Consider the following 24319-nt stretch of genomic DNA (forward strand, 5'->3'; position numbering starts at 1 on the left):
CACATTTTCACTCACATTCCTTTGGATAGCTTTTAGTCACATATAGCCACATTTAGCTGCAAGGAAAGTTCGGCTATCAACTAAAACTCAGGGTGGTGGGTTTGGGAGCAAAGGTAATATTTACCCAACTATTAGCCTCTGACAGGGTGTGAAGGTAGTATTTTGAACAAGAGGTTGAAGAACTTCTGGGATTTCAGCAGAGGTCTGAAGTGAATGAGGGAAATCATATAAATCACTGGGAAATGAGCTTTTTGGAAAGAAGAGATAAAAAGGAAATTTTGTATTCAGATGGACCATTGACTGCTTCCTATTTTTAATCTTTCTTTCCCTGTATAACTTTGTTGAAGAACTAACCTATGTAGAAGTGTCTGACACATAAACGGTCAAGTGTTCTTGGTTTATACTGTTTCCTGAACTAGTCTTTTGATTCTATCCCTGTTTTAAGTCCCTCATTAAGTCTTGAAGGCCAGACAGCTGATATTCTTTCTCTTTCATGAAATCTCAGATTATTTCTTGCCTCTCTAGTGCTATGTAACTGTGCTGTGTCAATTATTATCTCTTATGTAAATAATTTCCTGTATTAAAGTGGCAGTTTACCGTAGGTTTCTTGAAGGCAGAAATTGACACTATTTGTTAAACTGGATTGTCCTTTATTCTAGAAAAATAATTTTTTTTAAGATTTTATTTATTTATTTGACAGAGACAGGCAGCAAGAGAGGGAACACAAGCAGGGGGAGTGGGAGAGGAAGAAGCAGGCTCCCAGCAGAGGAGCCTGATGCGGGGCTCAATCCCATAACACCAGGATCATGCCCTGAGCCGAAGGCAGATGCTTAACGACTGAGCCACCCAGGCTCCCCTAGAAAAATAATTCTTGATATACTTTCACTCCATGCTGGTGTTCTCCAGAATTGAGTATAAAGTAATAAGTGTCATTTGAATTGTAAATATCATTCACAAGTAAATGGGTAAACTGGGTATATTTTCTTTTTATAGGTAAATACTGCAACAAATGTGGCTGACTTAAACTCAATAGTAAATGAATGCTATAACTACCTTGAGCTTATTGGGTGTCTAAGACTTATAACTTCATTAAGTGATAAATATATGTTGGCAAAAGACATACTAGTTTACCATGTAATTAAGAGAGTCCAAGCACCCTTTGAAAGGTAAGTTGTTTATATGCGATTCTCTCATATTTCATGTTTAAAGTGATATGAGATATATTTGATAAAAATTTAAGTGCTATTTTAAAATAATGCTTTAAAACTAATGTCTTAAGGATGAGTACCATTCTAACCATTTTATACAGAGTTACGTAAATGATGCTTGGGCAGGAAAAGTAATCGTTATCTCAACTTCTAATTATTTTTCTAAATCAAAAAATTTTAAAATTCTTAGCATGTAAGCCAACTATTCCATTTCTCCTCATTCATTTAATAACTATTTATTGAGTACCTGTTGTCTGCTAGGTAATAGGCACTAAATATTCTTTGATTAACAAGGTAGATATGAGTCTTGATTATTAGCTCAGAGCACTGGTCTTCAAACTCTTTGTTGTCGTAATCTGTAAAAGAAATTTGAAAACTTATGGTTGTTCTCATATTTTTCTATTTGTTTTAATAATTTAAAATGTATATGAAAGTAGGCACAATGGTACACCATGCAATTACCACACAGATCTTATAGTTATCAGTCAACCTGTGGCCAGTCTTGTTCATCTAGCCTACCATGATTATTGACTCCAGGATTCTTTTCTTTCTTTCTTCTTGTTTTTAAAAAATATTTATTTATTCGAGAGAGAGAGCGAGCAAGTGCTAGTAGGGGGAGGGGCAGAGGGATAGAATGCTCAAACAGACTCCCCGCTGAGCATGGAGCCCCACGTGGGGCTCAGTCCTACAACCAATGAGATCATGACCTGAGCCGAAACCAAGAGTTGGACGCTTAACCGACTGAGCCACACAGGCGCCCTGACTCCAGAATTATTTTCAGGCAAATTCCGGACATAATACCATCTCAGAAGTGATCATTTTTTAAAAAAATTTCAGTATCCTTAACCCATAGATTTAAATATATTTGACGTGTTCACAACCGTTATACTTATTAACCTTACTGGAGTTCTCGTTGTCTCCATGTTTGGCCATTGGAAATGTTCTTATGTTTCTTTTGAGTTCTTTTGATGTTGACCTTAATGATCTTAATAGCTTTCATGGTGTATGGTATATAGCAAGGTATTTCAGGCTCATTTTGTGCATTTTGGACTGAGGAACCTTGGTTTCCTTGAATGGGGAATGATATTTCCAAACTACAATCTGGATGTTAGGGATGCTTATTTTTGCCAGATTGGTCATTGTTTCTAGGCCTTTTCAGTGGACCCAAACTAGGACATATAGGGTTGGTTTGGTTTGGTTTTGGTTTCAGTTTTTGAAGGTAGAATACATCTTGAGTTTTACTGATACTTCGAATTCACTACTACAAGATTTTAAACTTTTCCTTTGTCCCATGTTGAGAATCTCTATTTTCAGCTTATCAACAACACAGGAGAATTACATTATGAAATAATTACTCTCTTGATTTATTCCACATTTCATAAACAATGGTCTCAAGCAACATTACCAACATTATCACCAATAACATACTATTATTGAAAACAGGTTAACATTATTTTTTCTAGAGCTGTGTAGTCAAATTACTGTATTTTAAAGACATTTGGAGTATTCTGTGTTGTTATACTACCAACTGTATATACATTTTATTTTCATTTTTTATTTCATTTTTAGTGATTTTTAAAAATTTCGTTGTTGTTTTTTTTAATTCTGTAAAATATTTGCATGGTTCCAAACTCAAATCTATAATGAAAGTATGTTGAAAGAACTCAGCTCTATGATACAAATTGCATTCAAAGAAGTATAGCTTTCATCCTTATCGCATCCACTTTTCATCCCCTTATGAAGTCATCATTTTAGTGGCTTTTATTGTTTATCCTTCTATTATTTGTCAGTTTTGTAAATGATTGCAGATAAATATATGTGTGCATGTGTACTAATTTCTTTTATTAGATAAATAGTAACATACCATCCACCCTTTTTAAACTGGCAGTATATACAGGAGATCACTTCATAGTAGTAAATACTTCTGTTTTTAGAATCTATATCACATGGCCTTTTCCTCTGTGTGTGTGTCTTATAAAGACACTTGGAATTGGATTTTGGGCCAGCCCAAGTAATCTAGATAGGATGATCTCAAGATCTTTAATTATATCTGCATAGAATCTTTTTCCAAATAAGAACATTCATAGGTTCCAGAGAATAGGATGTAGACTAATTGGCAGGGGTTGTGGGGCTAGGACTCCATTCAGTCTATCTCAGGATAAATGACAGTATTGGGGTTTATTTCTGGCACATGCCTAGTGCTACAGCATGGAAAATGAACTTGGGAATTTGCACACCTGATAAAACAGTTCCTCTTCAGGTGGTTTGTAATAGGAGGTGAAGGAGTATATGGAGAAATGAGCAGATAAAAGGGATTTCAGACAAGGAAATTCATAGGACTTGGTAATATGAAATGAAAGAGGAAATACTTAAGGACTTTTAGATTCAACTATACTAATTTGATGGATAATGGAGGCATATATCATCAATTATGGTTTAGATTTTAGTAGTAAGGTGATTAACTTTCTTTTGCACTTAATATGTTTGGGTGCTTGGAATATATGGTACCCATTAGCCTGTTGGATATATTTCTGAGCTAAAGATAATAGATTTTTTATTTTACATTTAATTTATTTTTTTAAGACAAAGCCAGATTTTATTTTATTTTTTAAGATTTTTATTTATTTGAGATCAAGAGAGTGAGAGAGAGAGAGCACAAGTGGGGTGAGGAGCAGAGAGAGAAGCAGACTCCCTGCTACAGCAGGGGGAGCCTGATGTGGGCCTCAATCCCAGGGTTCCAGGATCATGACCTGAGCCGAAGGCAGACGCTTAACTGACTGAGCCACCCAGGCTCCCCAAAATAATAGATTTTATAGTGATGAGTGTATACCTGCTATATACAGCCATGGGAGAGGACAAGGGAGAGGAGAAATTGGCCAAGTTACAGATGTGTGAGGCACAAACAGCAACATTTAAGGCAAAGTAAAGAAAGGAGAAGCTTTGTAAGAGACTGAAAAGATCTGGCCAGAGAAATAACGGAAACTAGAAGACTGATGCCGTAGAAGGAAATCATTCATAACTTAGGGCAGTTTTTCCTCAGGCATAGACAGGAGTGGAATAAAAGTGAATGGGAAATAGCAAATGAAAACAGTGAGTGTAGATAAGTCTTTCAAGTAGGTTGCCTTAAAAGGAAAACATGGGATTGAATGATTTTTTTTTTTTCCATTAAAATGGGAAAGATAAGCTCTGTGCTCTTGAGAAAGAGCCAGTAGAAGGGGAGATGAATCTGTAGCAGGGTACCTAAGGATGTGGGTAGGAGATCCAGAGCCACAGGTAGGGCTTAGTCAGATAGATAAAAACATACCTCCATTCTTTCCTAACTAGTGAGAATGTGCATTTAAAGTAATTTACTGGTTACTTGTATTTTGTTAATTATCCATTCATATTTTGTTAATTATCCATTCATATTTTGCTAATTTCCTATTAAATTGTTCTTTTAGAAAAATGATTTGTATTTTTTGTATATTAATTTTTTTGTGACTAAGATTTAGTGCTCTTTTTCTTTGCAGTTCCTAGGAAACTTCATTTTAATATAGCTTTGAAGTGTAAAATACTTCATATGTCCACTTTTTTCCTCTTAAATTATTAGCATAATTTTATTTTTATTTTTTTGTTTTAATTTTAAAACGATTTTATAAAATCAAATCGTATGCACAGATAAAATTAATTTTATATTAATATAGTTGCTTGTTATTGATTTAAAAGTATCATGTCATGTATATCTATATTATATATTTTTCCTCACATCTATGTGATAGTAAATTAGCTAGAAATGTTAATTTGTAATTAGAATACCAAACATGTGTATGAATGTTGATTTATTGTTTATCTTCTCTTAAGTTTTAAGCAGGGTCTGAAAACTCTTGGTGTTTTGGAGAAAATTCAGACTTACCCAGAAGCCTTTTATAGCATCTTCTGTCATAAACCTGAGAATCTATCGGCAAAAATCCTTAGTGATCTTTTTACAGTACGCACATTAACTGACGTACAGGCTTTGGGATTTTGGAACAGTTACTTACAGGCTGTTGAGGGTATGTGAATGTTTTATTTTTATTTAACTGTCATAGAACATTTGTTTCAGTATATTAATTTATTTGAGTTTTGCCTTTTGGTAATAAGACTTTCATCTCCTAACTCCACATTTACAAAATTTCAAAACAAGTGTTGTATATGACTGAGTTCAAAGGGATGAGGAAAGATTACAGAGTAAATTTCAATTTTGCAATTTGTTTTCCTCCAGGTAATTTGAGGTGATTATTATCTATTTCATCTTTCTCAGTTTTAGGTTAAATATCATTGAGCATTGCAATGTAAAATCATTCCATTTAATGGAGTGGGAAAGATTTAACCTTGAGTTGAAATTCTTTTTTAGCCAGGTTATTCAGTTGTTTTATACCATTTAGTTTTCCTCTCTGAGTTTGATGAACTAGTGTATCAAATAGTGATGATCATGCCCCCTGAACCTCTTGGATTATATGATAATTTTATATTAGAGAAGACATTCAAATATATAATGAGTAGTTCAATTAAATGACTTTCTGAGTTATACTTTGAGGTTCAAGTAAACATTTATTGAGTGTACTATTTTCCTGTTACTGTGCTTGATCTGGTGATTTATTTTGCCCAAGATAGACAGATGTGAGAGTCTCTTAAATATTCCCTGTCTAGTTGGGAAAGAGTCTATGATGATAGTAATATATATAACACAGATTTTCTTTTTTGGTAAACTTTTCAGATGGTAAATCTGCAATAACAATGGAAGACATTCTTATTTTTGCAACTGGTTGCAGTTCCATTCCACCTGCGGGATTTAAACCCACTCCTTCAATTGAGTGCCTTCATATGGATTTTCCTGTTGGAAACAAGTGTAATAACTGTTTAGCTCTTCCAATCACCAATACGTATCAAGAATTTCAAGAAAATATGGACTTTTCCATAAGAAACACTCTAAGACTAGAAAAGGAAGAAAGTTCTCACTACATTGGACATTAAAATGTTTTGAACAAAGAAATGCTTCTTTGAAAGCTGCTATTGATACTTTTTGTTTCAGAAATCTGTCCATTATTTGAACAAACTTGTCAGCTTCTTGGCCCAATAAAATTTATATGAACATAAAGAAATGTTTTGGCCACTTAAGCAAAAAAAAATTTTTGTTAACATGTACCAGTCAAAGTTGATATTTTTCTATTTTCTTAATATACATGCAACATAAACTTTAATATAAATAGTTTTAAAACAGCTGTACAGACTTTTTTCAAGTATAATAGCATGGTATATATATATACATATATATATATGAAAAAAACTTGTATTCACTGTTTCTGCAAATTAGGATTAGCTATAGGATGTCACAATGATTTTTCTAATTTTATGTAATTTTCAAATTATTTTATTTTAAAACAAAATAGAAAAGCTAATTGATAAATCCTGTTATATAAATCAAAGGGCATATATTCTGGGATATGTGTTATAAGTATTTTTTCTAGGATGGCACTAAATTGGTTAAAAATGGTTTTAGATTACTGATTTATATTGAAACAGACCCACACTGCAATTAGATTATGCCTAATGGGAAGTATTATATGAAAAAGCAGAATTGCACAAGTATTCTAGAACCTATTGACGTTCTATAGTCTTAAGGACACTTCTGAAGTGGATAAAATATAGTTGAAAATACCTGAAAAAGTGTTTAAAGGCTAGGCTTTAATCATAGGATTTTTTTTTTTCTCTGTATCCCATGTGTGGTATGAAACCACATTATGTCTGATCCAGAATCATTTGGGGTATGTCAGTTATCTCTGTGGATTGCCATGTGATAGGTTTGACTCTTTGACAGTTATTTATTATCCAGTTGGTTGTATGATAGGTAAGCTGGTACCATTGCATTATACAGTTACCTTCTTTGCTCTTGAAAGATATCTGTTATTATATAAGCAATGTAAAAATATGTAAGAAAGAAATACAAATAGAATGAAAAACCCACTCTAATCTCGCTATGCAGAAGTAACTACTGTGTGTCATTGTATCGTACTATAAACTACCTTTCCTTTCCTTTTAAACTTTATTAATATTACTAAAAGTCAAAGAATACCTAAAAGTGACAAGAAATCATGTAAAAACAATTTGAAGATATGTCCCCATTTTTATACTGTTGCAAAAGAAGTAAGTGGAAATTATGTTCCTAATCTATTATCAAACATAAATGGGTTTTCCAACAAAGTAAATTTAAATTGGATGAGAGGTAAATCATTATGAGAGGTTGGTTTTAACCACATTTGTTTTGATATACAAAACAGGTATCAACTACCATCATATTCTAATCCTCCCCAAGGCAACCTTAAATTATTGATATTTCCAAAGAAAAACAACAGGATCAATTTGATACTGGTGACGTATCTCTTAATACCAAAGGAAAACTAAACATAATCCTAGTATAATTTTCTTTGTTACACTTAGTGAAAGACCCAGCAAATTCAAGTTTCATTTTAACTTGAAGTTTTTAAGAACATTATACAAGGCGTTTATTTGTCTTGTATTGAATTGTTAGCTCATCAAAAGTAATTCAAGGATTAAGAAAAGAATTTGAATATCTAATATAAACTTCAAATTTGCCATACAGCTTTTATTCCAAATGTGTTGATAAATTGGATATTTCTCAACTGTACCTAGTTTTTATAACATTTAAAAAGCCATTAAACCAATAGAAACCAAAATATCTAATTAATGCTATTTTCTGGTCATTTGTAATTTTAACTTCTCCTACAATGGTAATTAAAACTGATGAACTTTCACACAGTTTTTGGGTGGAGTGGGGTGGTAGGGAAGCAATGTGCTTGGGTTGACTATAAAAACAGTCAGTTTTCATTTCATTATTTTATGTGTAGACAGGGCCTTTGGGATAAGGTGTGATGTATATAATAATTTAGGATATTCACATTTTAAAGTCAAGCATATTCGTTGCAAAGCATTTTCTAGGTTTAAGGATGTTCTATTAGTTTGATTTTTAGGTTAGTCTGTATAGTCAAGGCATAGCAAAGAATCCTATAGGTTATTTATTTTCTGCAGGGTTACTATGTCACATGGTTGACATTGTGATGTTCTTTTTCTATTCATTGTTCTAGCCAGTACACAACTCTTACTGACATTGATTTTTAAAAGTAATTATGCCATAAAGCCTTATAAATGTGTATTTGTATTTCTTAACTATTTCAATTGTCTAAATGCCATATATTTCAAGTTTGTTTTCTATTGCTCTCAATATTGAGGAAAACCATAAATTCATCTATTGTACATCTACTGTTAATAGTCTTTGATTAGTTTTAAATTCATTATTTTAGACACTCTTTAAACCTTTTGGTATGGGAACTTCATCTGAAGACCTTTTATACAATTCTTTACTATTCTTGTACTTAGTCATTTTAATGTTTTAGTATTTAAAGTTTCTTTAAAATATCACATCAGAAAATGGGTTATGATTTTATACATTGTAATATTTAATTTCCGTATTATGAATAAGCCATTATTTGGGTCAAGTAAAAAGCCTTAATTTGATTACTAACCTGAGAATTCACTTTGGCTTCTACTTTATGCCAAACTTGTAATAATTTTTTCCCTAAATTTATGGAAGCTATTGGAACTTTTGTACTCAATGCTGAATGCTAAGTAAAGGAGATTATGATAGGTAAGTTTTCTCCATGACTTTGTCTTTAGGATTTAGTCATTATAAGAAAATGATTAGAACAAAATTCTATTTATATGTAATTCTTTTATATAGGGGTTATCACATTCTTCATTGATAGTTTTACACTAAGCTGTTAAACTAGTGTTTATGCTTTAAGAAATGCAACACAGAGTAAAAAAAACACATTGAATAATGGATTACTTGAATATATATGTAGTTTAGAAAAATTTGGATTGCTTTGAAAAGACCCAATTTTCAAGTTCTCATTTGATTGTTATTTTTTCCAGTTGCCAAACATATTCCAATACCTACTGTATGCCAGGTATTATGCTAGGTTATAGTTGATATGGCAGCCTATTCCCCCATCCCCTTTTTTTTTGACTTCAGATGTAACCAGAAAACATGATACTTATAATGATGTTTCCTAAATAAATATGTTCATGTTACTAAATGTGAAGTGCTTATATGAACTAAGTTAAATATCTTGTTAGGATTTATTGAGGTTAAGATTCTGACAATACTAAATAGATACAAGATCTTTTTCATATTTGAGAGATCCTGTAGGCAGTTGTTGGCTGACACCTGAGAACCTCTCTTGAATGAGACATCCTGAAGCATTCTGTGTTAAAACTATTCCCTAATATAAAATAATAGTTTGCCAGAATAAATTATTTAAGCCAAAAATCTGGATAGGTAGAGCCAGTTAGTTAAAAGTCTACAGTATTAGGTTAACACTTTGAAGCCAGAGTTTGATTCTTGCTTATTCTAAGAATGCATAACAAATTCTCAGTCTCAGCCTTATAGGGTCAATTTGTCTACTGCCACCATTTTGTGGGGTATATTTTTTTATACATTATTTTGCCCACCCTATGTGCACTCCTTGGTCAGGACAGTTTTTATCATTTCATATGTATATACTATATATAAATGTTAAACATTGTCTTAATGTTTTATATTAATATGACTCACAGTCTTGGGAAGAAGTCTATGATAGAACTGAAATGGTTACCTTATAGATTTGCATTTGAAAGTGAAAGTACCCAAATGAACAAGATTGGGCTCTCAGATATTGGAAGATAGTAAAGTGTATGTTTTATATTCCATGAAGACAAACAATTTAGAACTTTCCCCTAGGGCAGGAATTGTCATTTCTGTTTAATTATAGTACACCTAGATCATTGGTGATTCCTTCAAAATAACACTGAATAAAACTATTCCAACAGTAATTTCTTAGTGAATATGCCAATTAGCTGTAAAAATGAGAGATGATGCAATTCTTAAAGGTAAAGAATGTTGGTTCGTAACCTTTTATCAACCTATGATTTTTCCCACCCACCAGCCCGTGGTAGCCACTATTGGTCTGTTTCCATGAATTGGGCCTTTTTTTTTTTTTTTTAGATTCCACATATGGTTCATTCGATGTGACTTTTCAGCTGTATGATGAATAGGGTATGAGACCTACCTAATATATGATATGGTGACTACAGTTGATAACTATTGTATAATTGAAATTTGCTGAGTAGATTTTAAATGTTTTCACCAAAATAAACGAAGATAAATATGTGAGGTAATGGATGTGATAACTAGAAGGGAGGAATCATTTCACAGTGTTAAATCATAACGATGTAAACTTTACTTTCAAATTTTGTCAGTTATACCTCGATAAAGTCGAAAAATAATTACACAGAAATATAATCAGTTATCAATAGCGAATACGTTTTGTCATCACACGGCTTCAGGAGTAAATTAAAATACCAGCTCTGTCCACTAACCTCCCCCACCTGCTATGTGATCTTGCGGTTACTTAAAGGGAAGGGAGGAGGATACTAATTTGCCATTTCGTACCTTCCTAGCGTCTGTGTTCATGTAGGCAAAACAACACCATAAAACTAGATCATTTTGCCTAACAGATGAGATTGAGAAATCTGCCAGATTAGAGCAGTGCTCCCAAACTGCCTGTTTCCCCGAAAAAGTGGGCAAAGGGGAGACCTCTGCTGCACTTGGAAACAGAGAAAGGAGCTAGCATTTAAACGCCTACTTTGTTCCTGGAGCTTCACTTTACTCTAGTCCAGTGATCCTTAAACCCCTAGAGCATTCCCCACATTTAAGAGATCTGAAACGACCAATTTAGTATTTAATCACTAACAACCACGCTCCTCCCTAAAAGTTCAATTTAAAGCAGCTACCATTTGAGAAGCTGTGGCTTGATTAGGTAGGATAAAAATGCCTACTAAGTCACAGCTGAAAAGTAAACACTACCGGGTGATCAGGTATTATCCCCCCAGGTCTTCCAGTTCCGAGGAAAGATGAAGGAGGCGGGATCCCGCCCCCAAGATGCTCCCTCGGCCCCGCCCCTTAGGGCTTTGCTTCCGGGGCAGTCGGGGCGGCCACGTAATCCTCTGGTTGTGCTTGCCAACCGTGCGGTGGATGGTGGGAGTCAAGATGGCGGCCGCTGCAGCAGCCAGTATTCGAGAGAGACAAACCGGTACGATTTATTCTCTTCTCCCTGCGGTTTTACGCCTGCGGTGGAGATATCCTCTTCCTCTGCTAGTCGCCCTCCCTCGGTCGGGGTGCGTGCTGTTCAGAGACGGCCCCCCAGAGGCTCAGTTCCAGTTCCTAGAGCATTGAGAGCCCCTCCCCTTTTGAGTTTTTAGGGAAGATGCCAATAGCCTGAGAACTCGGCCCCTCATATGTGGTTCAGGAGAAGGGGCTTCAGGGTGGGTAGTTTGCTACGACTCTGGTCTTGTCTCTTTTCTACGGGGCTTCAGAAGGGTATCACAAGAAGATCTGGCAGCTGGCATTTTCCCCCCGCTGTTGCCACCTTTGAAGTCTCTGGGTTTGTTTCTGTGCATGGTTCAGTTCTCTGCTAGTTTTAGCGTTGAAGGAGTTTCGTTTTTGGTACTTCCTCCACAGTTACAACATTTAGGTATTCTTTCAGAGCAGCTTACGTTCTGCTATTTCTCTCCTTTGGACCAGTCTTTTGGGGGAACCCGAAGAGAAATGCCTAGTGATAAAGATTTCCATCTTTAGCTTGCCGGAATGGAATTGAAGAATGGCAAAAAGCAAATGAATTAGTAGCTTTGTCATTTTAACCGTTTGACAGATTAGTATTTTAAAACTATTAATTTCATACTCGATAGAGCAGTATATAGCTTCCATTTGTACAGTGAAATCTTTTTTTTTTGAAAGGTACATATTCCCTTGAGCTTCGATATTTTTTCCATCTTACTGTTTTTCCTTATTTTTTGTAAACTGATAAACATGGTTTATACCTGTTAGCTACAAACTAATTTGTTTATGCCTGTTGGCTAATTGCCCTGAAAGTTGGCAAGCTGTTAATCCTGAGGAGCTAATAGAATCAAACCATCAAGAATATGCGTATTTGGAAATTCTGTCCCTTGTAATTATGTTCTTTTGCATGTTAATTTGAAATGAAAAATAAATGGTTATAATTAATTTGGCTTACAGAAGGAATATTGGTTGTGCTTGATTCCTTCCTTTAGAATTCAAAGAAAAAATTGATAGATTTTTATCTAGTAATGACACAGAGTGCATATGGAATTGTCTTCTGCTTTTCCCATTAGATAATTTAGTATAAGCTGTCAGATGAGGTTAGTCATAATTTAAATAGGATTTGGGGAATACTTGCCATACATTTTATCTGTAAGCAAATAGAAGCCCCACTTGTCTTTGCAGTATGGTTCTGACAGCTTAATGAAGCTCAATGAATTAGTTCGTACTACATATTAAAATACAACAACGTATCAAGGAAGACTTAACCAATACAAAGGAGCTTTTCGAAAAATGAAATTTGTATGGTTGTAATTTTAATATGCGGAAACTTTGTAAAATATTAAAATCTAATAGTATAATTTTGATTTCTATGGAAATAAACATTATAGTGAGATTTCACCTTATAACTAGAGAGGTTATGCCACATTAATCATTTATCAAATTACTACTCTAGTTCTGTCTTATTTTCAGAGAAAGGTAAAACCCTATATATGTGCTATAGTAGCGGAAGTAAACATTTCCCTGATGACTATTGAAAATGTTTTGGGAAGTAAATCAAAATCAATTCTCAAATATTGTAGGTACAGGACACTATGAGACAGAGGAATTTGCAGTCTATTTGGGATAATAGCTGATATTGAGCATTTAGTATTGCTAGGCACTGTTTTAAGCGATTTTACATGTATTATTTTCTCCATTTTGTAGATGAGGAAACTGAGGTATAGAGAGGGTAACTAACATGCCTGTTTTTTGCTTTGCCCGCCTGAAGAATATTTATCTTTTAAAGGTCACCTCAAAAGTCATCTCGTTTGTGAAAGTTTCCTGGAACATTCCTCTCTTTATTCTTACCTTTAGTGCAACAGGCAGAATCCTGTGTTACCGTAGCCTTTCATGCATGCCTCTCCATTGAGGGTTCTTCCTCAACATCCCCACTTCTCAACATTGGAGAGCCACAAATCAACTGCTTTCTCTCTTGCAGTAATCTCTGTAGCCTCTTGGCTTTAGGTACTATGTATATGCTAATGATCTCCAAATTTATATCTCTGTCCTAGACCTTTCCTCTGAACTTTGTCTACCCATATCAGTTAATGGCAACTCTGTCCGTGTTGCTTAGGTCGGATTGTCAATTCCATCCTTGTAGTTAGTTGCTCAGGTCAAAAGCCTCTAAGGATTCTTGACTTCTGTTTTTCATATCCCATATCAGATCCGTGAGTAAATCTTATCAGTTCTACTCTGAAAATATATCCATAATCTGATTATTGTCATTGCTATCAATGCAGGTCCAAAACGCCATGAATTTTTGCAGCTACCTCTTATTTAGTCTCCTTGCTTTTATATTCTTGTTCCTCTTCATTTTTCTTCATACAGCACCAAAGTGATCTTGTCACATATTTGCGCAGAACTCTTCAACAGCTTCCCGTTTCAATCATGGTAAAAGCCAGAATAATCTTACAGTGGTCTACAAGAGCCTATATGATCCGTTCCCCACTTAACTTTCTGACCTCACTCCCTATTACTCTCCTCTTTCCTTGAACACACCAGAATGCTCCCACTGTAGAGCCTTTTTATTTGTTACCTCTTTCTGGACTATTCTTTCAGAGAGAACTGAGTGTCTCCGTCCTTCACCTCCTTTAGACCTTTACTCAAGTGTTACCTTCTCAGGAGGCCTTTCTTGGCTACTCTATTTAAAATTACACTGCAACTCTCTCTTCCCTCTTTCCTTTGTTTTTCTCTGTAGCACTTATCATGATCTCACATGCTATATGTTTAACTTACTTTGTTGTCTTTTGCCCCAAACTAAAATGAAAGCTTCTTGAGGATAGGTCATTTTTTTTTTCAATCTGTTGTTTAGTGCCAACAGCTGGAACAGTGTCCAGCAAATGGTAAACAATCACTAAACATTTGCTGAATGAATAGTAAGTACAGTTGAATGTATAACGAATGAGTGAAGAAAACATTCCAGGTAAGGGTAAAACTACAATAACCAAGCCTAGAACTGTGGATGGTATATTTAGGGTCAGTAAAGAAAATTAGTTTGCTATTTCAGTTAAAAGCAATGATTTAAGCCTTTAGGGAGTTACTCTGATGAAAGTAATTATATTCTTACACATTCTTTAAACATAGACCTTGTACTTTATTAACAAATCCACTCTGTCAAAATCTCTGTTAACAAGTTAGCCAAGTGTCAGAGTTGAGAAAACTTAACCTAGATGGGACTGAGAAGGCAAAAGTGGGAATATCTGCTGAAACACCTTTTTCAGTAAGGTAAGGCCTAGCTCTAGAGAACTTTATACACCTGGGACTCACATGCAGCCCAGGCTGTGGTTTTTCCTAGTTGCCCTGTGTCAAGAATGTGAACAGCTGTTCCCAGAAACAAGATTTTCTCTTTGTTAGGCCATGGGTGCCAGGGTGGTGATGTCTGTATTACCTGGAAGTGGGAAGAAAACTCATTAAAGCTCAGTGGGAAAGTTAATTCTGCAGCACCCTGTATGCCTTCTATGTTTTCAGTTTTAACTACCAAAGTGGTTTCTTTGTGTGTTTGTGTTTTGAAGCAGCTGTGAATTATTGGCAGTGTGTATTATTGGCTAGGCATTAGCTACTAACATTTTACCAAAAAGTCATGTCTGTATGTACACTGATGTTACTTTACCTACCTAAAGAAATAAGCATTTAATAGAAGTTCTTCTAGTGAATGAATCAATCTATAAATTGATAACACTGGTGATTTGAATATTACATGATAAATTATATATACTATATATACTGTACAGTATGTAGTATTACATATTATATAGGTAGGAGTTGACTTGTAGATTATTTTCCATTACTTAATAAAGCCTAATACAAATGCTTTTAAAAATCAGCCAAGTTGATTTCAGGGCTGACAAATCTTAAAAATTAAATTACCTAACTAATACCCTTCCTTGAATATTGGCATTCTCAACCTCACATAGAAGTATAGTGAGATTTTTATTTTCCTTAGAAAATGTTTCTGAGTCTGCTATCACACATGAAGATGAGCAATAAAAACCTCAAAGTACAATAACATATAGACCATAACTGCTTTGATTTTAGAAATTGTATATTTTCTTAGCAGCAGTTATCTACCATATCTATGTGAAAGTCTCACTTTTTCCATGGAGCATATATTAAACAATACAACTTTTCAGTGAATCTAATGAGATAAGTTGGTCATAAAGTGTACTGCAAGATAACTACAACATAGACCCACTGTATGAGAGTTTTGTATATGAACCACTTAAATATATCATACATAATTTTTGTTTTTCATGTGATCCTGATCTATGCTTTCAGCCCAACAGTAGACAACAGCTTATTGAGACCACTGCACATTTGCAGTTGATAAAATTTCTTTTTGCCTCTATGTAAAATGTAGTGTGGGGAAATACCTGTTCATGTCTTCTGCCCATTTTTTAACTGGATTAGTTGTTTTTTGGTTGTTGAGTTGTATAAGTTCTTCATATATTTCAGATGCTAACCCTTTATCATCGGCAACAACATGGATGGAGTTAGTATAATGCTAAGTGAAATAAGTCAGAGAAAGATAAACACCATATGATTTCACTCATATGTAGAATTTAAGAAACAAAATGAGCAAAGGAAAAAGAAGAGAGACAAACCAGGAAGCAGACTCTTAACTATAGAGAAAAAACTAACGGTTATCAGAGGGGAGGTGGGGGTGGGTGGGTAAAATAGGTGATGAGGATTAGAGTACACTGACCATGATGAGCACTGAGTAATGTATAGAATTGTTGAATTACTATATTGTACACCTGCAACTAATATAACACTATATATTAACTGTACTGGAATTAAAATAAAATTTTTAAAGACTTAGAAAAAATGTAGTGTGGGATTGTCATGAGGAATGAGAAAGGCTTCTCCCTGAACATTCTTCACATTTTCATCTGGTGACAGAAAAATCTCCCAAACACTTGCCAGTTAGCTGTTGATGAAATGGTCTTACAAAGTCTTATCCTGCTTCTTCATATCCAGTCATTTGATTAATCATTTTAACTAGAATGATTTGTGCATTTTGTTTTGAGGTGTTAAGTAATAAATGGGGGCGTGGATTGAAATCCTGAAAAATAATGATAATACTCAATAAGACCTTTTCATTTCCAGTGGCTTTGAAGCGTATGTTGAATTTCAATGTGCCTCATGTTAAAAATAGCACTGGAGAACCAGTATGGAAGGTAAGAGATTTTATTTTAATGGGGACTGTTTCCTTTTTCCTGGCTCTTATTGGTGGTGATTGGAGGGAATTTCTTATTAGTGCTGAAGAGTAGCACATTTTAGTTGTAATGGATGAATAGTTTATTTAACATGGTTTTGTTTGTTTTGAGAGAGAGAGAGAGAGTGCATGCACGTGTGAGCAAGTGGTAGGGGGTTGGTGGTAGGGCAGAGGGAGTGGGAGAGAGAGAATCTTAAGCACCCTCCAAGTCAGTGGGAGCCCAACATAGGGCTCTGTCTCACAACCCTGAGGTCATGACCTGAGTCGGATGCTCATCTGAGCTGAGCCACTCAGGAGCCTCTTAATGTGAATCTTTTTAATAACACTTTATGGAGGGAGACAAGCAAGGATAGTAATATTCATCTAGGGAATCCAGCTGATCTCTTGGCCTCTAACTAGTAGGTCTTCACTCTGGTTGATGTTTTGCTCCTTAGCTTTGCAAATCCCGAATTTGGATCTTGCAAGCTTGTTCAAGGTTAGTCAGACTCAGGGAGACTGGTCTGTTTTAACCAACTCATGAGAGAGTGATCTGTAAACTAGAATGCCAGTTTGTTAGTTCACGATCTATAAAACTGTCAGTGAAACTGTTAATTGGACTGGAAAGCAATCTGTAATCTTTTTCCTTTGAGAAATGCTGGAGACTACTTTAAAAATTCCTGTCCCTTGAGCTTCTTCATTCTAAACTTCCTACGTTCTTTCTTCAGAGAGGTTAGAATACAGCTGATTAGGTTTAAACTTACTAGTTTATAGTCACTTTGTACTTCTTTTTTGCTAATAATTGAGAACAAGTCAACCTGATTACTATTAAAAATGTTTCAAAAACTCTAATGAGTCCTTTAAGTCCTTTGGGTTAACTCTAATGGTGGTTAAAGTCATCTATTTTGAATTCATAGGTTAAGCGTCAGAGTATCCCCTAATTTTTGCCTTCTTCATGTTTATTTGTGGGCATCCTCTTTGGCCCCTTGCATAAGCAGTGCTCATTTATTGTTTCTAAAGCCTGTATTAAGTTTTTGAATTAAATAGCGTGAAAATTTCTTAGGTACAGATTTGTGTCAAATTTTCTCCCTTCCCACTATGTCTATATCACAAGATTAATAATAAAAATATACTGAGGTTTAAAGAGGGAAGACAATTTTGAGACATGAAATGTCCAACGTCTTATAACTAGAGCGGAAGAGTTTTGGCTTTTCCTTTTTTTTTTTAAGACTTTATTTTATTTTTAATTTTTTTTTTTATTTATTCATTTGAGGGAGAAAGAGAGAGAAGCAGAGAGAGCACAAGCAGGGGGAGAGGCAGAGGGAGAGGGAGAAGGAGAAACAGACTCCCCACTGAGCTGGGAGCCCAACATGGGGCTCGATTTCATGACCTGAGCTGAAGGCAGATGATTAACCATCTGAGCCACCCAAGTGCCCCTAAAGATTTAATTTTTAAGTAATCTCTACACCCAGTGTGAGGCTCAAACTCATGACCCTGAGATCAAGAGTAGCAAGTTCCTCCGAGTGAGCCAGTCAGATGCCCTGAGTTTTAGCTTTTCTAAAGGAAATGCTGGCATATAGAAAAAGCATTTTTTTATAACAGCATGTTTCATCCTCTCATTAGCGATTTCGTACTCCATAAAGAATTATTGAAGTAGTTATGAAGAAACACTAATTGAAGTTTCTCTTTTCTTTGCTTTAACTCTAAAACTAATTTTGAGTTAGAAGACTCAGGAGTTCTTACTACCCCCCAAAGATGTCAGTTTTAATATTTTAGAATATGAAAAATGTATGTGACAAAATAAGGCTAGCAGGTACTCTTGAGGGATTTAATTTTTTAAATGAGTATCTTATTAACCTGAGATGCTTAAATTACCAGATTTTCTTTACACTTGTTACACATTAGTTTTGAGAGGGCCTAATTTTTACTTCTTTCTTTTTAGAAAGGATATATGCGAACTCAGTGGGGAAGTGTATGTGAGTTTGCTGTATGTTCAAAGTCCTTTATTATTAGCTTAAGATGAATATTTTATGGTTTCTACCATGCTTTTTTATCCTAGAAAAAATGTTTTAGGAGAATAAATTTATGTTATAGTAATCTATTTTAGCCTAAGTAATCATACTTTAAAAAACAGATTATGACATGAATGGACATTTTGGTAAAAGATGGAAAATATTAAGTTGAGGTAAGTAAAGGAATTCAGCGTACATAATTTATTAAAATAAAATATACCTCAACATCGTCTTAATATGAGTTCTTCATTGACTGTTCACTGATAATAATGTTTCAAAAGTGCTTTTTTTTTTTTATTTTAACTAGGTGCTCATTTATGATAGATTTGGCCAAGATATCATCTCCCCACTGCTGTCTGTGAAAGAACTGAGAGACATGGGAATCACTCTGCATCTGTGAGTTCTGACGTATTTCTAATAATGACATTTGTTTTCAGATACATTGTGAAAGGATATATTTGGCTACCCTGAAATCAAATTATTAAGGGACCTTTATAGAGAAAATAATACTAGCTGCTGTACTTGTATAAAACTGTTTTTTTCTCTTATCTCCTTTTATCTGTTTACTTCTGAAGTTAAAAATAATTCTCAATCTGAGGCATTATAATTTCAGCATTTAAGTTTTCTCTCTTGTGTCTTTTTGTACAGGCTGGTTTATCCTCATGTGAAGGAAAAGAACTGGTTGTGTTAAGGTCTCTTCCATCTCTGAAAATTTTTTATTCCTTCAATTTAAATATACTTTTTAAAAAGCAGAATATCTAAATTAGTTTATCATTAATAGGCAAAATATAAGTATCTATGAAATAATGACTATTAATCACCATAGGAGCTATCTATGTTGTCTTCTTAACTACTGACCGTATTTGATTATATTACTTTTGGTGTGTTTGATAAATATAACAAATTGCATTGCTTTGTAGACTTAGCTGAATAGAACATTTGGAGAAGGGCTGTATTCATGTATACATACTAATACTTTTATGTACTAAAGGAATCCAATTTTAAGGTACTCTAACCTATTTGCATTTTGTTCTACTTATGATGTTACAACCAATTCTTATTCTATCAGGTTATGATATATTGGATTGAAATGTGGTCTTACAGTTGGAATGTGGTTTTAAATTTCCAGTGAGTAACATATCAGAATGTAGTCAAATTCTTAAATTCTTCAATTTTATGTTGAGCATTTGTTTTAAATTAATAGAATATTGTATTGCATTAATTCTAAAATACATTTTTCACTTCTACATTTCTGAAATTATGATCTGTCTTCTAATTAATGCTATGTCATGGTTAAATTGGCAGCATTTTTCTGCCAATTTTAACAGAAATTATTTTAATAGGGGCGCCTGGGTGGCTTAGTCGTTGGGCGTCTGCCTTCGGCTCAGGGCATGATCCCGGATTCCTGGGATCGAGCCCCACATCAGGCTCCTCCACTGGGAGCCTGCTTCTTCCTCTCCCACTCGTCCTGCTTGTGTTCCCTCTCGCTGGCTGTCTCTCTCTGTGTCAAATAAATAAAATCTTAAAAAGAAAAAAAAAGAAATTATTTTAATAATATGTTTTAAAATTGATAGCGCCTTAGGTTTGACAAAATATGGAATATGGATTTTCCTTTCATTTTTATTCCAGACTTAAAAATTTGTTGTTGGTAATGTGTTCATTCTTCTTACCTGAATATTTGGTTTGATGTCATCCTTGGAAATGGTGGTTTATTAATAAGCATTGGTTACTATTGCTGCTTTACAGATTAATTCCTTTATTTTACTAACAAAAAGATTAACGTTTGTAGAGTTTAAGTGATTGTCCTATGACTATACAGCTAGCTAGTACAGTGTTCAGATTGCTTGACCATGAATTCTGTACTGTTTGTCTAATGAACCATAATGATTCAGTTACAGTGACTAACAGAGGTGAGCCTTTGTACTTCCTTAAGGGGTGACAAACTCATCTGCCAGTTTGAGAATAATAGATTCTTTCTGCCCACCTGTTGCTGTTGTCACCAGAACATGAAATGATCATACAGCTATCCTTGTGAATTTCTGTGCACGGTGCCTCTTACTATTCTTCCCTATCTGCTGAAGAATACTTAGTCAGTTACTTTATATACTGCAAGCTGGTTTAGGCTGATTTGTAGGAAATAATAATTAGAAGTTTCCAGAAGATGAAATGGTGGTTATAGCCCTTTAGGCAGCTGGACAGCCAGCATAAGAAGATAACAAACAGTGGTTGCCCTAACAGTGTAATCTTTTCTGGTGTCAGTAGGAGCAGCCAAACAGATGGAAAGAAGTCATTAAATGCAGACGCAATGGCAACCTCTTTCACTCTCTTCCTTATAGAGAGGTGACTACAATATCGTGTATAGAAGCACATATAGGAAGATTGTGTATAGAAGATTGTTCATAGAAGAATGACTAGAATATTGTACAAATAGCATGCTAGTCATATTTCCTGATAGAAGTATAGCAGAATCTTACAGTGAAGAATAAAGACATTTTGTGATTTGATATTGGGATATTTGAATCAAGATACTCCCTGAACTGTAAGAGAAACTATCAAGTAACATAATCTGAGATGCTTAGATGATCTCTTCTGCATTATCTTATGATGCAATAAATATAAAAAAAAATAGATTGTCTTAAAGTTTTAAGGAAGCATATATCTTTCATTTAAAAATATTTTTTATTTTATTAATTTTTTAAAATTTTTGCATTATTTTTAAAGACTCCTCCAGCTTTCCGTTTACTCTCTTACAGAACTGCACTTTCCTCCCACTCACCCTCCCCCAACCATAATTCTATGAAAACTGGAAATAAAATTGATATTGAATGTGCTTTAGTTCTTTTTCAGGAAGAATATTGGTATTAGAAATAAGGTGATTGTAATAGAAGAGATGAAGACTGACATTAGGATCTTACTAGTAAATAATATTAGTGCTGGTATAAGGAGAAAGCTGGCTTAAATGATTAATTTTAGCAAGCGCTTTTAGTATACTGGTCCATGTCCCTGAACTGGTTAATACCTAGTTTGAGAAATACTGTTTTAAAATATATTTTTAGATAAATGACTAAGAAAAGAGTGAATTTTACGTTCTTTATGTCTTTTAGGCTTTTGCACTCAGATCGAGATCCTATTCCAGATGTTCCTGCGGTGTACTTTGTAATGCCAACTGAAGAAAATATTGACAGAATGTGCCAGGTAATATGAGTTCTTAATTTACTGACCTTGTAATATGGAAACAAGTTTTTTTCCAAAAAATTTCTTAGATTTCGGGATACCTGGATGGCTCAGTCGGTTAAGTGTCTGCCTTCGGCTCCAGTCATGATCCCAGAATTCTGGGATCGAGTCCTGCATTGGGCTCCTTGCTTAGCAGGGAGCCAACTTCTCCCTTTGCTTACTTCTCCCTCTGCCTGCCACTCTCCCTGCTTGTGCGATCTCTCTCTCTCTGACAAATAAATAAAATCTTTTTTAAAAAAATTTCTTAGATTTCCAGTGTGAAAAATCAGAAATTATCTTACCCAATTTCCCACTTTGTTTTTTTGAGACTATCTTTGAATTTTAAGGAGACTTAAAGATTTAAAATTTTTTGGCTGAAGAAGCATATTGATTAAGATTTAGCCTGGCTTTAAAAACCAGAAAATCGGGAAAGCTAAGATTTCCCAGAAACGCCAGAAGACTCTCATTTATTTATGTTTCACTGGATAGAATTAACTTCAAAGGAGGTTGCAAAAGTTAATATTTAGATGAGTGTATTGTCCCCAAACAAAATCTGGATTCTTTTAGCAAGGAAGAGGGGAGAAATGGGTATTAGATAAATAGCTAACAGTGTCTGCCACAGACTTAAAAGTGTCTTGTTACTGACTATTGAATCAAATTACTGTAGTTGACCCTTGAACAACACAGGTTTTGAACTACGCAGGTCCACTTATAGGCAGGTTTTTTACAGTATAGCATTGTAAATGTATTTTCTCTCCCTTACAATTTTTCTTAATCTTCTCTCTAGCTTACTTAATAAATATAACATACAATCTTTTCTCTAGCTTACTTAATATATATAACATACGAAATATGTCTTAATCAGCTGTTTATGTTACAGTAAGGCTTCTGGTTAACAGTAGACTATTAGTAGTTAATTTCTTGGGGAATCAGAAGTTACATGCGAATTTTCGACTGTGCAAGGTATCAGTGCCCCAACCCCCATGCTGTTCAAGGGTCAACTGTATTTAAATTGTTAACGAAGGTCACATATTTTGTGTCCTATGTAGCTGATGATGCCCAGCTTTCTTTTTTATCCTGCATAAACCTGACTGTGCCATTTTTTAAAGAGATAGGATTTATCAGTCCCTTCCACGTCTTGGCTATTATGAATAATGTTACTATAAACATATTTGTACACATTTCTGTGTATATATGTGTTTTCATTTTTCTAATGTCAGTAAACACCTCTGGGTCAGATAACTACAGTTCTTTTTTAAAGCAGGAGACAAAATTTTATATAGAATATTACTTTAATTTTATTGTTTATGTAGTATTTGAAGGATACACACACAAATGTTTGTATGGATATGCATGTATATGGTTTACCTTTTGAGGAACTGCTAGACTGTTTTCCAAAGTGGTTGCCTCCTTTTATATTCTTTCCAGCAGTATGGGAGGGTTCCAGTTTCTCCAGATCCTTGTCAGTACTTTTTATTATCTGACTTTTTGATTATAGCCATCCTAAAGTGGCATCTCTTTGTGGTTTTGATTTGCATTTTCCTGGTGACTGATGATATTAAGCATCTTTTAATGTGCTTATTGGCCATTTATACATCTTTAGAGAGATGTCTGTTCAGATCCCTTGTCCACTGTTTCATTGGGTTGTTCTTTGAATGTTGAGTTGTTAGAGTACTTTCTGCATTTTGGATCCTAGACCCTTATCAAGTATATCATTTGCAAATGTTTTCACCTATTCTGTAGGTTGTCTTTTCACTCTTGATGGTATCCTTTGGAGGACAAAAATTTTTAATTTTGATTTTAAAGTTAGTTTTAAGTTGGTTTTTTCTTTAGGTGCTTGTGCTTTTGGTGTCATATGTGAGAAACCATGGCCAAATCGTGTTTTCTCCAAAGATTTGTATGCTTTTGGCTCTTAGATTTAGATCTTTGATCGATTTTGAGTTAGTTTTTATAGACAGTATGAGCGAGGTGTCCAACTTCATTCTTTTGCGTGTGGCTATCCGGTTGTCCCTGCATCATTTACTGAAGAGATTATTCTTTCTCCCATGAATGGTCTTGACAATTTTATTGAAAATTAATTAACAGTAGATACATTGTTTATTTCTGGACTCTCAGTTCTATTCCACTGATCTCTATGTCTGTCCTATGCCAGTACCACACTGTCTTTACTACTCTTGCTCTGTAGCAAGGTATGAAATTGGGAAATTGAGTCCTCCCAACTTCACGCTTCATTTTCCAGATTGTTTTGGCTTTTCTGGGTCCCTTGAACTTTCATATTAATTTCAGGATTAGGTTGTGAATTTCAGTAGGAAGCTACCTGGAGCTTGCATCTGATAGGGATTGCATTGACTCTGTAGATGAAGTTCATATTTACAATATTAAATTTTCTGATCCATGAACATAGAATATCATTTCATTTATTTAGATCTTCTTTAATTTCTCTCAATAATATTTTGTGGTG

At 34.4% G+C, this 24319-nt stretch overlaps 2 protein-coding genes across 7 annotated transcripts in view; both read left to right on the forward strand.

Annotated features, from left to right (window-relative positions):
* The window catches only part of G2E3 (G2/M-phase specific E3 ubiquitin protein ligase), a 56636-nt gene extending 47296 nt beyond the window's left edge, over nucleotides 1–9340 (forward strand). For all 5 annotated transcript variants that reach the window (XM_034648620.1, XM_034648619.1, XM_019809127.2 and 2 more), the window contains 3 exons: nucleotides 994–1166; nucleotides 5049–5239; nucleotides 5944–9340. In XM_034648620.1, coding sequence (XP_034504511.1) covers nucleotides 994–1166; nucleotides 5049–5239; nucleotides 5944–6200 — 621 coding nt within the window. In that variant the 3' untranslated portion in view covers nucleotides 6201–9340. The remainder of the gene's footprint in view (nucleotides 1–993; nucleotides 1167–5048; nucleotides 5240–5943) is intronic.
* Nucleotides 9341–11243: 1903 nt separating this feature from the next.
* SCFD1 (sec1 family domain containing 1) overlaps nucleotides 11244–24319 on the forward strand; it is a 103116-nt gene continuing 90040 nt past the window's right edge. The window contains exons 1-4 of one of the 2 annotated variants that reach the window (XM_002928372.4): nucleotides 11244–11374; nucleotides 16549–16619; nucleotides 18953–19041; nucleotides 21750–21840. In XM_002928372.4, the coding sequence (XP_002928418.1) occupies nucleotides 11317–11374; nucleotides 16549–16619; nucleotides 18953–19041; nucleotides 21750–21840 (309 nt within the window). In that variant the 5' untranslated portion in view covers nucleotides 11244–11316. Of the gene's footprint in view, nucleotides 11375–16548; nucleotides 16620–18952; nucleotides 19042–21749; nucleotides 21841–24319 lie in introns of those variants that run through there. The other variant, XM_034648621.1, reaches the window with a different exon arrangement.

The sequence above is a fragment of the Ailuropoda melanoleuca genome, chromosome 20 (assembly GCF_002007445.2).
Source record: "Ailuropoda melanoleuca isolate Jingjing chromosome 20, ASM200744v2, whole genome shotgun sequence".
NCBI lineage: Eukaryota > Metazoa > Chordata > Mammalia > Carnivora > Ursidae > Ailuropoda > Ailuropoda melanoleuca.